The sequence below is a fragment of the Hippopotamus amphibius genome, chromosome 10, assembly GCF_030028045.1.
Source record: "Hippopotamus amphibius kiboko isolate mHipAmp2 chromosome 10, mHipAmp2.hap2, whole genome shotgun sequence".
In the NCBI taxonomy this organism is placed as follows: domain Eukaryota; kingdom Metazoa; phylum Chordata; class Mammalia; order Artiodactyla; family Hippopotamidae; genus Hippopotamus; species Hippopotamus amphibius.
In genome coordinates this window covers 113427287-113442387 of record NC_080195.1, presented here as the reverse complement: position 1 = coordinate 113442387, position 15101 = coordinate 113427287, and the positions used below count along the sequence as shown (strand labels likewise).

At 49.1% G+C, this 15101-nt stretch overlaps 1 protein-coding gene across 1 annotated transcript in view; it reads right to left on the bottom strand.

The window, feature by feature from the left end:
- The window catches only part of MX2 (MX dynamin like GTPase 2), a 37582-nt gene that overhangs the window by 6452 nt on the left and 16029 nt on the right, over positions 1 to 15101 (bottom strand). The window contains exons 2-8 of the mRNA XM_057696449.1: positions 13880 to 14210; positions 13107 to 13299; positions 11319 to 11450; positions 9660 to 9814; positions 7754 to 7892; positions 5487 to 5685; positions 1986 to 2064 (exon numbers count right to left, since the gene is read on the bottom strand). Coding sequence (XP_057552432.1) covers positions 1986 to 2064; positions 5487 to 5685; positions 7754 to 7892; positions 9660 to 9814; positions 11319 to 11450; positions 13107 to 13299; positions 13880 to 14140 — 1158 coding nt within the window. The 5' untranslated portion in view covers positions 14141 to 14210. The remainder of the gene's footprint in view (positions 1 to 1985; positions 2065 to 5486; positions 5686 to 7753; positions 7893 to 9659; positions 9815 to 11318; positions 11451 to 13106; positions 13300 to 13879; positions 14211 to 15101) is intronic.

Sequence of the window (15101 nt, the reverse complement as noted above, 5' to 3'; positions counted from 1 at the left end):
AGGAGAGGAACCTAAGGCCTGGAGGCAGACAGCTGGATGTCAGTGCTGAGCTTGTAAGCAGCAGATTCCATTTCACACCCCACTCATCACCTTTATAGCCCAGGCAAGTAAACACTGCAGGTAAAGACACCTGAGTAAATGACATTGGTGCAGCCAGCCAGGCAGGATGGCTCATCATGATTTAGAGTCAGTTTGTGGATTAGGGTACCAAGAAGTTGATAAGGTCTCAGCCTCTCTCTCTCTCTCTCTCTCTCTCGACAGTTTGTATCTCTAGGCAGAAATGTATTAGTTTTTTCCCAGATATTTCAAATTATCATAATTGAGTTGATATAAATTTTAAAAATTAATTAAAAATAGTACAAAACAAATCCAAATTTTAACATGAAATGTTTAAATGTTGAGAACTATTATGAAAAAAATTATCAAAATACAACATCTTTTTGCAAAAGAAGATGTTTTTCTCAATTAGACAAGGGATATGTCTTTTAGATGGGGATATGTCTTTCAGAATTCTCTGTTGCAAACTGAGGGGATTCTACCAGAATCAGTGCTCCTCCAAATCTGTTTCCAGATCACCTGGGAGGGAAGAAAAGCAACTTCACAGGTCCCACCTGAGACCCACTGACTCAGAAACTAAGCCGGGGGCCCAGGAATCTGAATTTAAACAAACTTTCCAGGTAACTTTTGTGCACACACAGCTTGAGAATCTCTGGCCTCTTGCAACCAAGTATTCTTTGAGTATGTGCTTTCTGGTTCAAAAGAATTCATTGTTTTTGCATGACATGCAATTTAGCATGGACTGGAATCCAGCCCCTGGGACCATCTCTGCTCTAAGGGTTAATCTTCCATTGTCTCACGTTGCTCTACTTCATGTACAAAGGTTCAGGCAAGCATGACAAATATTCTGTTTCTCATTTGTCTTCCTGTCTGTTGTTCTGATTGGGTGATTATTCTGTCTTCCAGGTCACTTATTCCTTCTTCTGCATTATTCATTCTGCTATTCATTGCCTTTAGCTCAGCTTTCATCTCGGCAAATGAATGTTCTAATTTTTCTTGGCTCCTCTTTATAGTTTTGAGTTCCTTTTTACAGTACTCTGCATTTCTGTCGATAGCCTTTCTTACTTCCTTTAGGGTTTTCATTATCTCCTCTTTGAACTCTGTATCTATTAGACTGCAGAGGTCTGCTTCATTGTTTATTCTTTTAGGGGAATTCTCTTGGGTCTAAACTGGGAGGGTTTCTTCTGTTTCCTCATTTTACTTATACTTCTCTGAGTTTAGGAGAAATGATTATCTACCCTGGTCTTGGAGGGCTATTTTTATGTGAGAGTGTCCTCGTGTAGCTTGTGCGTGTTTAATATTTTTGGTGCGAGGGCTGTTTTAGTGTGGATGCCTGCCACCTCTTTCCTCAGCGTGTCCTGGCTGTTATCCTCTGGAGAGGGGATGTGTAGATGCGGTGGCTGTTGCCCACTCTCAGAGCCCATGATGGTGGTGGTGGCTACAAATATTCTATTTCTCAATAAGCACTAAGCCACATTTCCCCTGTCTTCAATGACATCATGAGAACTTTGTCTGTGGTTGTCCATGTTTGAGAATCAGTGAAAACTGAACATTTATTTGCTACAAGTTTGAAGCTGAGAAAATGTTTTTTTATACTGTGAATTGATAACAACCTATTAAAAAATTTGCTAGCTCAGTGTTCACTCCTTGTTACACAGCTAACCTGGTGTCAGGGTTTTCCTCCTTTCTTCCTTCTTTGCTTTCCCCAAATTGACAGATTCAACTCTTTGTTTCAACATTATGCAGTTACTGCTTATTTCAGAAGCTCTCTCGTGAGCCTCTGACCAGGAGTGATTTGGTTTTCAGAATGCATTTGTTGGTCTGTTGGTTTGGACAGTTCACTGGAGTGTCTCAGTTAACTCATGACTAAGAAAGTGACCTGGCCAGGTTGCCATTTTTGGAGCTTGCAACTCAACCCATTGACTCACTTTGATGTGCAAGATGAGCTCGGTGGTAAGTCTTTCTGCCAGTCGGGGCACCGTGGCCTTTCCTTCCTCCAGGAGACCCCTGAAGCAAGACAGAGCACACATGAATTTACGAAGGACCCATATGATCACTTTGCAATACTGGGCCTTGTAAATGGGTAGGTGAGCTCAACTCCTTGTGGTAACACAATCCATCAGAAAAGCCAGGTAACACCTGAGGACAGTTGATAATTATGGAGCAAGCGTATACCTAGGCAAGCATAGTGCTGGGAAGGTTACATTTGTTTTCTCTTTTTGTCATCCCAACAAACTCATGAGGTAAGTCATCTTTTCAGGAAAAGCAAAACAAATATAAATTCTTAGAGGTTAAGTGACTTGCCCAAAAATACTATTTTATTTCTCATAGTGAATATTTATCCCTGAGTAGCCATATCAATCTTGATAAAGAAGAAGAAACCTGGAGGCATCACATTTCCTGATTTCAAGTATATTCCAAAGCTACTGTCATTAAAGCAGTCTGGTGCTAGCATAAAGACAGACATATGGACATATGGGACAGAATAGCAAGTCCAGAAATAAATCCTTGCCTATACAGTTAACTGATTTTTGGCAAAAGTGCCAAGAATACACAGTGGGAAAAGGATAATCTCTTCAACAAATGCTGTTGGGAAAATTGGATATTCACATGCAAAAGAATGAAATTGCACCCTTATCTTACACCAGACACAAAAGTCAACTGAAAATTGATTAAAGGCTTAAACGTAAGACCTGAGACTGTAAAACTCCTAGAAGAAAACATGGGGGAACATCTTCATCATACTGATCTTGGAAATGATTTCATGGATCTCACAGCAAAAGCACAGGCAACAAAAGTAAAAATAGACAAGTAGGACGACATTAAACTAAAAACTTCAGCACGGCAAGTAAACAATCAACAGAGGAAAAGGCAACCTACATAATGGGAGAACTTAGCAATCCATGTATCTGATAAGGGGTTAATTTCCAAACTATGTAAGTAGAGTTCAAAAATATTGAATTCTACAATTCAATAGCAAATAAACCCTAATAACCCAATTTAAAAATGGGTTAAAGACTCGAATAGAGATTTCTTCAAAGAAGACATACAAATGGGCAACAGGCACATGGAAAGATGTTCAGCATCACTAAGCATCTGGGAAATGCAAGTCACAACCACAATGAGATATCAGTTCACATCTGTTAGGATGATATTATTGAAAACAACAAAAGATAAGTGTAGGCAAGGATGTGGAGGAACTGGAACCCTTGTATACTGTTGATAGGAATTCAAAATGGTGCAACCACTAAGGAAAGCAGTAAGAAAGTACCTCTAAAAAATTAAAAACGGGACTACCATAAAATCCAGCAGTCCCACGTCTGGGCATTTATTCCAAAGAATTGAAATCAATATCTCAAAGAGATATTAGCATTCCTATGTTCATTGTACCACCGTTCACAATAGCCAAGATGTGGAAACAATCTAAATGTTCATGGAAAGATAAATGGATAAAAAAAAAAAGTGGTAGATACATGCAATAGGATATAATTCAGCCTTTAAAAAGAAGGAAATTTTGCAATATGTGACAACGTGAATGGACCTTGAGAACATTATGCTAAGTGAAATAAGCCAGCCACAGAAAGACAAATACTACATGATTCCATTTGTGTGAGCTCATGCAATCAGAGAGTGGGAATGGTGGTTGCCAGGTGTTGGGGGAGGAGGAAATGAGAAGTTGCTAATCAAAGGGCATAAAGTTCCTGTTACGAAAGATAAATAAGTTCTAGAGATCTGCTGAACAATATTGTGCCTGTAGTTAACAATATCGCTCTGTGCGCTTAAACATTTGTTAGGAGGGTGGACCTCATATTAAACGTTCTTTCCACAGTAAAATTAAACTTTAAAAATGTTTACATGGTGCTTACTAAGTGCCTATACCTTTCTAAGGGCTTTATAAATATTTAATCATTGAACAACCAGTTTTAGAGAGAGAAAGGCAAAGGCACAGGCACAGAAAGATTTAGTAGCTCGCTCAAGGTCACACACCCTGTGGTCTGGCTGCTAAGGGTTTGCCGTTAACATAAATTCATGAAGGACCCAGCAGGATCATCTTTCCAGCGTGGACTGTGCGTGCCTTTCCTGCAAGGGCTGAATGGGCGCACAAGGATTTAACCTTAGATGTTCAACAACAAAGCACTTCAGCACACTTTTTTATCCAAGACTTAACTTTCCCAAAGACCTTGAACAGTGGTTTTCAAAGTGCGGTCCCTGCACCAGCAATGTCGACCTCAACTGGGAACTTGTTAGAAATATAAATTCTTGGGCCCCTCCCGAGACCTCAGAAATCCTGAGATGGGGCACAGCCAGCTGGATTTTAACAAAGTCTCTTGCAGATTCTGCTGTTTGCTAGGGGTTGAGAACCATGGGGTGTGATGGCTACAGAATCTCCTCTCTGCTTGGTGAGCAGAGTCTTCTCTCCCTGTGACCCCTAACACTACTGAAGACGATCTTTCTTCCGTTCAGGGCAGGAGCAGAGAAAAAGAAGGAGCCAGGGTGGTATTTATGGGGTACTGGCCAGAACATTTGCGTGTGCCGTGTTATTTAATCCTAAAGACAATCCCATAAAGCAGTAGCAGGACTCTGAGCAGATAAGAAAGCAAAAGCTCAGAGATGCTGGGCCATCTCGCAATGGTACAGAGCAAGTAGCAAACCTGGTCTGCACAAATTCGCCATTCTCCCACTGTCTCTCCTTAAAGCAGGAGTGACCTATGTATCTTATTAGCCCCTCCCCCGCCCCGTGGCTCAGGAACAGCTAGTTCCTCAATAAAGTGGAAGGACAAAAGTACCCAATTCAATGGGAAAAATCCCAGTGTTTTTCAAGATGTTGCGGGACTCAGGGACTTCCCTGGCAGCACAGTGGTTAAGAATCCGCTTATCAATGCAGGGGACACGGGTTAGATCCCTGATCCGGGAAGATCCCATGTGCCGCGGAGCAACTAAGCCCGTGTGTCACAATTGCTGAGCCCTCGTGTTGCAACTACTGAAGCCTGTGTGCTTAGAGCCTGTGTTCAGCAACAAGGGAAGCCACCAAATGAAGAGTAGCCCCTACTCATCACAGCTAGAGAAAACCCATGCGTAGCTACAAAGACCCAACACAGCCATAAATAAATAAATAAATAAATACATAAATTTATAATAAAAAAAAAGATTTTGCGGGACTTAAACAAGAAAGCAAGTGAAAACATTTTGGGAAACCAAAGTGTGCTGTGCCCTACGAAATACCATATTACAATTTTTAATGTGTCATCATCAGAGTCCAAGAAAAAATGATTTGTTTACATAGGCCAATAAATTTAACACTGAACTAAAGGTGAAGGTAGCTTATGCTAATTGTATAATTTTTATTTACAATTTGGTGATCATCTTGGCCAATTCTGGTAAGAGGGGCTGGTTTCCACGGAGTCCAAGATGGTCCTAAAGAATCTTACCTGAAGTACGGATGTGATTGAAAGAACATCATTTCTTTCTTGGTCGCTTCTGCCAAGCTCAGCTTGTTCGTGATCTCCTGTTGACCCCGGCACTTCACGATCATGTAGCCCTTCTGGAGATGGTATGTTAGGTTCTGCACGACTTTCAGGACATTTTTCTCGGCGCCCTTGTCCACTAGATCTGGCTTGGTCAGGATTCCTGAGAGGTGATTGGAGAAGGGCAGCAGAAAAGTTGGTTCTCCCCTCAAATACATTGAAGGCTGTTAGGCTACAGGATCTTTTTTTTGGCCACAGCCAGCAGAGCCTTCTGCAGCCTCGAGTGCCCAGTGCTGGACAGCCCATTCATTCATTCCATCGTCACTCTTCTTACTTGTACTTTTATGCATTCACCCATTTACTCAACTCACAAACTGCCTTGTGTAATTTACGTAACGAATGTCCCTTGAGTGCCTGCTGGGTGTCAGACACTAAGGCAGCATGTGTCATCAGAACCGACCCACTCCATCACCATCTTTCCAAAAACACGTCATCCCCTACCGTGAGGGGCATCTATGCCCTCTCTCTAGTGTGTCCTGTCACAGACTCACTCTGCCCTTCTGGTGGGTACCTCCTCCGACATCCTCCCTGCCTTCCTCTCTCACGCACCTGCCCTCACTCCATCCCACTCACACTGGACAGAAAGCTTTGAACTCCAAGTGATTGTGTCCCTGATGGACACTTGGTGTGCTTCCACCTGTTGGCTGTTGTCAATAAGGCTGCTGTGCACGAGTGTATATTCCCTTTCCTTTTTTAAATTAGCACATTTTTCTCTATTTCTGTACTCGACTTAGAACGCATGGGAAGTCTGCATTGATGTTATTATGCTCTTTGGAATGTACTAAGGTGTGATTGTGTATACTCTATGGTTACAGTCCTTAGCTGAATATATGGTTATTATTTATAACAATAATAGCTAATATTTTGCAAGAACTTTTTGTTATCAGAGTTTGTGGCTAATGAGAACAGAAAACTACTAATAAGAAGTGTTACTCAGTTTCTATAGAGATGCTGATATCCAAATAGATCAATCTACTGAACAGATGACATTATCTTCTGTGGCCATCAATAAGACATCCCTAATACTTATGATTGCACAATGAGTGGTGACCCAAAACCTGAGTTTTCTCTCTGGTTCAATGTGTTCTAGATGCCTGTGGAAGTCAGCAGCTGAGAGGACACAAGTGTAGCCTGGCATGTAATGACACGTGACACTTGACTTGTGTTCCCCTAGTGTTATTTTTATCTTTACTGGAAAACTGGGAATTTGTTGGGGAAAAATAGGAAAAGGCAATGGTATACTGAGTATTCATTTAGTCAAGGAAAATGACTTTCAAATTTTCAGAAGAGTAAACTCGATGGGCAGGTGAAGTGATTGGGGGAGAAGTGATATTGAATAATAATATTAAAATTTTAAAAATAGAAGCTATTGAGCCCAAGGATATGTAGCCAGTAAGTGGTAGAACAAAGTCAGGCAGTCTCTGCTCTTAAACCAAATCCCCTGTGATGCCTTCCAGGGTGACTTTTTAAAAAAAGCAATTTAAGAGAACCCATCTCCCTGCTAGGTGAACAAGTTAGTTAACTTCTCTTAGCTGCATCTGTTCAATGGTAAGATGAAGATAATAGCGCCTCGCTGCTAAGAGCTGCTGTGTGCGTAAACAAGAAAAGGGTATAATTTCACACGTAAGACTGCTCGATAAACTAGCAGCTGTTGTAAAAAAAAGAGAGAGAGAGAGAGAACTCATCTCCCCAAGGAAGAGTTCTGCTTGAATGTAAATTCTGCAGACACCTGTGCTCCAACATAAGCCTGGAAGTATGTTCCCTGAGTATGTTCATATAGGCCCTGCGAAGGTCTTTTCCATGCACCGAGGACTCGCAGGAACTTTCCCTGTGGAACTGCCATCACTTTCTCCTCTCTGGACCATTGTGGGAAGGCAGATGAGGCATTTCTCCTCCCGCATGCAGAATGGATCCAGAATGCAAATAAGGGACAATGGGAAGGAGGGCAAAGAACCTCCAAATGCTGGCCACACACCTGACCCTGTGACTGAGGGTGACCCACCTGCTGTGCTCGACGGCACCCCGAGCCCGTGGAGCTTCCCTGGGAACAGCACTGGGATCTAACGTGGGATGTGGGCGCCTCTCACAGAGCGACATTCCGGGACCTTCTAAGTATATGAGGGGTCTGCCCTGGCTTCCTGCCCTCTAGAAGTTTGGTTCTCTCTTCTTACCTATGGTCCTGTCTCCATCGGGGTCCACCTCCTGAGCCATGCTCAGCGCCTCCGTGGTGGCGATGTCCACGTTGCAGGGGACCACCACTAAGTTGATCGTCTGCTGTCTCTGGATGTACTTTTTGATGAGTGCCTTGATCTGATGCCAAGGAGTCACAAAGGAAGAGCATATCGCTGGTCACCCAAGAGCACAGCTGGACATCCCAGGGCACGACCCAGTTTTTACACTCTGAGCTTTGGCTTAGCCTGGCCGCTTCCTCTGGAATGTCCGCCCACCTGCCCTTACTGAGTTCTCTGTTGATGTCCTCTTATCCTCCAAACCTCATCACTGGTATTTCCTCTTTCCCGAAGGCTCCCTGATTCCTGTGGCCACATGAGACCACTCCTTCCTGGACAGCTCTCCCCTGTGATGCTCCTAAGATTTTGGCAGGAAGAGGTGGTGTGCTCTCACCCCAGGCAAGCATCGTTCTCACACCCTAGGAAGTTAGTCCCTTAAGGCAATAAGGCGAATGACCTAACTGCACTGCTCCCAGAGAGACAGAGAATGGTGATTTGGAAGTTGAGGAAGAAAGAGTAGTTTAACTGCCCAAGACAGTGGAGCTAGCAGAGACCCCACCGAGGAGGGACTGCCACAATCCTAGTTGGGCTATGGTTTCGTTCCCAACCCTGGCAGCGCCCTCCGTAAAAGGGAAGAGGGCGGTTAAGTGACCTCAGTCCTAGGGCAGGAGGGTCTCATGTTCTCCCCCTCCTCCACCATGTCCCTTTACACCCTGGACCCCAACCCCGCTCCTGAGACCATCCTGTGTCCTTGGCCTCCATCCTGGCAAAGCTTGACAAGGCTGGTCGTGGGGTGCACCCAACCCAAAGGTCACGGGTGACTCTGCATCCCAGTGATGGCCGCGTCCTCAGACAACCTTAGGTGGGAAGGTCTTTGGCAAAGGAGCCCCAGGCTCAGCAGCTGGTCACTGCTGGCCTGTGGGTCTCACTCCTGTCCTTTGTGCTGGCCTTTCTGCCCCCAGGCAGTGATCACAGTCTGTGTTCTGACCAACTTACATAGTGCTAATGAAAAAAAAAACGTTGCTAAAATTGGAAGATCCCATCTGAAAATCCAGGTTCTGGCTTCTTTTAAATATCATGATAGTGGTGACAGTGGGCCAACACTCCCACAGGACAACGCCGGGCAGGGGTGTTACCCCATACACCCCCAGTCCCACCGAGTCCGCGTCACCTGTTTCCATGACCTGCCAGGCCCTTGTCAGAACCTGAGTGCAGTCAGTCCCCAACATACGAACGAGTTCTGCTCTGAGAGTGCGTTTGTAAGTCCGTTTGTTGGTAAGTCCAACAAAGTTATCCTAGGTACCCAACTAACGCAATAGGCTATATAGTGCTGTGCTATAATAGGTTTATAATACGTTTCACACAAATAATGCATAAAAACACTAAAGAACACTAAAGAAAACATTTTTAATCTCACAGTACAGTACCTTGAAAAGTACAGGAGTGCAGTACAACAGCTGGCACCCAGGGGCTGGCATCGAGTGAACAGGCAAGAAATAAAGAGACTGTACTATTGTACCCTATACAGCACTGTACAGTAAAGTACACAAAAGCACAACCACTTGTAGAGGATGCATGTGACAATGCACGGCAGATGCGTGAACTAACTCACATAACTGGACATGAGGACGCATGTTTGCATCTTTGAAAGTTTGCAACCTGAAGGTTCATATGTAGGGGACTTACTGTATGAAGCCCTCGCCCTACATGGTCCGACCCCAGTCTCCTCCCCAGCTACTCAGAGGAGGGGCTGGGAAAGTGCACCAGAGCCCTCGGGGCAACGGGCAGAGACCGCAGACGTCTCCCCAGCTTAACATGTGACCCATTCCCAAGTTCCAGAAAGGCTCACCTGCAGTCCAATATCCTGGGGCTGATCTCCCACAGCCACCCTGGTGATGCCGGGAAGATCAATAAGGGTCAGATCTGGGACGTCGGGGGAGGTGATCTCCAGACTAATGAGCTCGTGGCTAATGCCAACTCCAGTCCCAGCCACAATGTCCTGGGCTATGGAGACCAAGGGAGGAGAAACCCAGAGTCAGATGAACAACCCGGCCTACAAAAAGCCGTGGAATCTGTGGGCAGCTACGTATTTCACCTATGCTTGGGGACAGAGCTGATGTGAGCGGGGAGCGGGGCGGGGGGGGGGGGGGGGGGTGGGCAACGTAAGGCACAGCCCTGATCAATTGCCGGACTCTTTCGAGATAGAAGTTGGTGTGCTGGGGGCGCTGATGGACACTGGGTTGTTTCCACTGGGGGAGGGGGGCAGTCACGATAGTGCTGCCATCAGCGTTCTAGAAGCTGACTTTTGGTGCACCTTTTGGCTGGGGGTACATTCAGGATTGGAGTTTGGGGCTGTCATGGGGTGTGCACACCTCCAGCCTTAGTGGATGCTGTGCCAGTTTTCCAAAGTGGTTACACCAACTCACACTCCCTCCAGCAGCGGACTGGAGCTCCGAGACGCTATTCTCAAGACCCTCATTATCCTTCCTTACACAGCAGGTTCAGCCAAGCTGGCACCCACGGTGCCCTCCCAGTCCTGCCCACAGAGCTCACAGCTAGAGAATCTGGGCAGATCTCAGCAGTGCTGCAGGATGTGCTGGGCACAGGCTGAGGACTGCCTCAGACGGCACAGCAGGTGCAGAGCTTTTATAATTTGAAGCTAGGAAACTTGCCAGTTGAGGGTCTCAAGAAGTTCCTGTTTTGGGGGGCAGCACTTCTCTGTTTTGGGAGGGGTCCCTCTGGTGAGCCGGCTGAGGCCACAGGGTTCCTGGGTGCCGGGCCCAAGGATTCATGTGAAAACCCCAGCCTTGGATGCCAAGTCTGTTGCTTAGAGAGGCAGAAGCCTACCTCCCTGGAACGGCGGAGGCTGGGGCTGCAGGGTTTCCTGTTATGATCAGGGTTTTAATTTTTGTCTGCCTGGCTGGGCTCAGCTTGAGAGCAGGAAGGGGGAGAAGCCTGGGGGAGGGGTGCGCAGGCTCAGGGACCTGGGGGGCAGGGCTGCAAGGGGTGACCTCCAGGGTCTCCTCTGAGTGGGTACAGAAGTGGATTCCAGGAGCAACTGAGCCTTTTGGTCATTCTGTGGTGACCAGAGGCTACTTTCAAGCGTTGGCTGTGCTTCCAGGAATGATGGGCGGGCGGGGTCGGCGCTGGGAGAAGCTGCATGGGACGGGGTCAGGGCCATGGCCACAGGCAACCGGCCACGTGAGGTTAGAGCAGCACCTCGGGACACACGTACCCAGCTGTGACCAGGGTAGCTGGGGCTGGGGGTCCTGCAGGGCACACTTCCCAGAGTCGGGGCAGGTAAACTGGGACCCGAAGAAAGAGTAGGAATTAGGCAGGCAAAGAAGAGGGGCGGCGTGCGAGGCACGGCGTGCGAGGCATGGGGTCCGGGAAGTGGAAAAGCCTGGAAGGAGGAGACGGGCCCTCGCTGTGGCGCTGGAGAGGCCCCAAAGACCGATGCTGCCCGGGGGGAGAAGGGGCGGAGGTGCAGACGCCCGCGGGGCCCTACCTTTGCGTATTTCCCTCTCCACCATGGAGGGGTCGGGCAGGTGGAACACAGCCTTGCGGTAGCTGATCCTCCCCCTCCACTCGCACTCCTGCTTGGTCAGTTTCAGCACCAGAGGACACCTGGTTATGATTCCTGAGAGAGAGTTTCCCAAACAGCCTAAGTGTCCCTTAAAAGAAGCGCTGGCGGGTACCCCTTGCTCTTATCCTCCCCTGTGTCCCCAGAGGCCTCGTCTGAAATCTCGTCCCTCTCTAGGGCCCAGTTCAGGCCCGTCATTACCCCCGGGGCCCTCGAAAGGCCTCGGGTGTGGTCCAGGCGGCAGCCCAGGGCCAGGACAGGTGGGACGCGGAGCAGTGAGATCTGCCCGACTCCATCCAGCCCTCCCAAGCTCCTCCCATTCAGGCGTGGAGGGAGCACGCAAGACTGTCCTGCGCGGGGGTGTGCCCGGGGTCACCCACCTGCCCCACAGGACTGCCACAGCCACCCTTGGCCTCCAGACGCGCCGCCCTGTTGCTTCTTTCCCCAAAGTGCTGAAGCCAGGGTGGAGAGGAGCAGCCCCGTCCCCACTCTGACTCCACTGAGCATCGGGTGCTGCGGCTGATGGGAAACTCACAGGAGACCCTGGAGTCAAGGACTGACTGCCTGCGGTCGGCAGGAGGCACCGGCCGGGGCGCCTGGCTTGGCTGCTGTTGTTGGGGGCTGTGCAGGGTCCAGGAAGCCCTCGGACATCCCCACACCCTCCTCTGTGCCCGGGAGGCAGTCCTGGCCCCTGGGTTCTGGTTGGGTTTGGCCGATGGGCAGTGCGGGCAGGAGATGGGAATGAGGGAGGGAAGCAGGACAGGGGAACCTCTACCCACTACAGGTGCCACCTCTTTCCTTCCTCTTTCCCTTTATAATTATTTTATTAAATCAGAAATGTACAGCAGTTTTTTTAAATTCTATACGCACGTAAACATTTTTTAAAGGAAACAGGGACTTCCCTGGTGGTCCAGTGGTGAAGACTCTGCACTCCCAGTGCAGGGGGCGGGGGTTCCTTCCCTGGGTGGGGAACAAGATCTCACATGCCACACAGCGCAGCCAAAAAAAAAAAGATTTTTTTTAAAGGAAACATTGTGTCTTATTGCACCATGATGCTGGCCAGCAGCTTCTCAAAGTGTTGAGAAAATTCTTCAAAAAGACTTCAGAGAGTAGCATAGACATATTTACACTACCAACTGTAAAATAGATAGCTAGTGGGAAGTTGCTGTATAACAAAGGGAGATCAACCTGATGATGGGTGATGCCTTAGAGGGCCGGGGCAGGGAGGCGGGGAGAGAGTCAGGGGAGGGAGGGGATATGGGGATATATGTATAAATACAGCTGATTCACTTTGGTGTACCTCAAAAACTGGTATAAGAGTGTAAAGCAATTATATTCCAATAAAGAGCTTAAAAACAAAGTGTTGTAAGTATAAAATACAAAAAAAAAAAAAAAAAAAAAAAAAGACTTCACATGTTACCTGAAACTCATACATTAACAAGTTCAAGGAACAAATGCTTCTACACTCTTGGAAAGAAACGAACTGATACAGGCCCAGTGATGACTACTGACACGTGAAAGAGGACTCAGAAACTAGGGGCAGCAGGAACACCCAGGTCTCCCCCGACCCTGGCCCCCTGCCTACACCACGCACTCCAGACGCAGCTGTGCAGGGCCTGTGGGAGCTGCCCTCCCGGGGGCAGCGACCTCCCCTGAGACCTCTGGGCCCGGGATGCTTTGTGGCTTGCAGGAGGCTGGCCTGGCAGAACTTACCGCTGCCTCTGGGAAGGGCGACCCCCGACAGAGCCTCCAGCACGGAGCTCTTGCCCGAGCTCTGGTCCCCGATGACAGCGATGGCGGGAAGGGCCAGGTCCTGCTCCACGCCCAGCGCCCGCAGGGAGTCGATGAGGTCGATGCAGGGCCGCACCTTCTCCTCGTACTGTCTGCACAGGTTGTTCTCCAGCCCCTGGAAGACGCACAGCAGACTTCACGGGCCTGGCCTCTGATGGGGCTTCCATCACCTTCGGGAATTTGTGGCCGAACTAATGGATCTACGGATGCTGGGCTTGAGGAGGAGGCGTGAGAGGTGGGTCTGGATGTGCCTGCGGGGAAGCCCCCGTGCTCTGTCCCTGCAGAGGCTTTGCTTCTGCTGCTGTGGAGTGGAGGTGGAGGTGCCCATCTGAGCAGGGAGACCAAGGGGCAGGCGCTCCCAGCTGGAAGGAGAAGAGGACCGGCCCCGGGGCTGCCGAGCTGAGGTAGGTTGGTGGTGGGGTGCCGGCAGTGATGACAGCGGCCGTCACGGCTGGAGGAAAAGCTCCCAGGAAGGAGACCCCAGTGCAGGGAGTGGAGCCCGCACATCCATGTTCAAGAAGGTCATTGCTGCCCCAGAGACAGTGTTCGTCCCTGGTGCTTGTTGGAAGTGCCCAGGAGAGAGGGGGACACCAGTTGTGCTGCTGGGGCTGGACCAGACTTGCAGGTTTTATTTCCCACTCCGGGGGAGGGGGGCTGGGATGACCCCTGCCTGACCATCCCTCCACCCAACTTACCTTTGATGTCTGTTGGCCCCTGTTTCCTTCTGGCTGCTGAGGGTTCAAATTCAGCAGATTGAAGTCCTCAGGGAGGAGAACCGGGTCCTTCCCTCCCACCTGCCGGTGTGGGGGGCATGTTGGCTGTCCCGGTGCTGCACCTGGTGGCACTGGTGGCTGCTGCTGGAAGAAATTCATCTCCTCTTTTTCCTCTTGCGGATAGTGTTGGGAGGAAGTCAGATTGTGCCTCCGGTGTCGCAGAGGTTTATAGGGCTTGGACATCACCTGTCGCCTGGGTGAGCTGGTGGGAGTGGTCCACGCTGCTCAGAACCTCCGATCTCCTTGGCAAGCTCTGCAAAGACACAAGATGGGAACATGGCCCAAAGGCCCCCCAGCAGACCTCCCCTGGGCTGCATTTTTTTCCAGCTCTGCCTCGCCCAACCCCACACAACCCACCCTCTGCGTACAGACACAGGGGAGGCCAGTAGCCCAGCACGGGCCCCCTCTGCACGGGGTGCTGATGGCAACACTCGGGTGCAGAGCACGAGAGGGGTCTCCGTGGCCCCCAGAGCCTGGGGACACATGGATGCCAAGCTTCCACAGGGAGTCTGAATGTTCTGCTGTCACTGCTGATGGGCTCCGGGTCACCTGAGGCTCAAGACTGGACGGGAGTAAGGTGTGGGAGATGACAGGCAGCCCCTGCTAGGTCCCTTCGAAGCCAATCTCTGCCCTGCCATCACTGTTTCTCACCCAGACTAGGTCAACTGCCAAGCATCCTGGGAGAAATGGTGGTTTGGGTCTCTTGCTTCTCCGTGGGGCCTATAATCGGGTAGACAGCACCCTAGAAAGAGCTGGCAGTGTTGAGTGTTGCCCTCACCCTGCGCTGCTCTGAGATGCTCACTTCATTTTCATAGCAACCCTACGTGCTAGCTTCTAATCTGCATTTTCCCAGGTCAAGAAGCTGAAGCGCGGAGGTCCAGTTACTGGCCTAAGTCAGGGACCAGGGACCAGGGACCAGCCAGTGCCTCTGGGTCTTGAACCCTCTCCCACTATGCCCCACCTTCCACTGGGAGCAGAAGGCATACAGGGAGCTGAATGGCTCCACCCCTACCACATGCATGTCCCTCCGGACGTGTGAATGTGACCTGATTTGGAAAAAGGCCACTTGCAGGTATAATTGATAAGGATCTGGAGATGAGTGGGCTGGAAATCCAAGAAGAGACAGGCAGAGAGGACCTGAGAC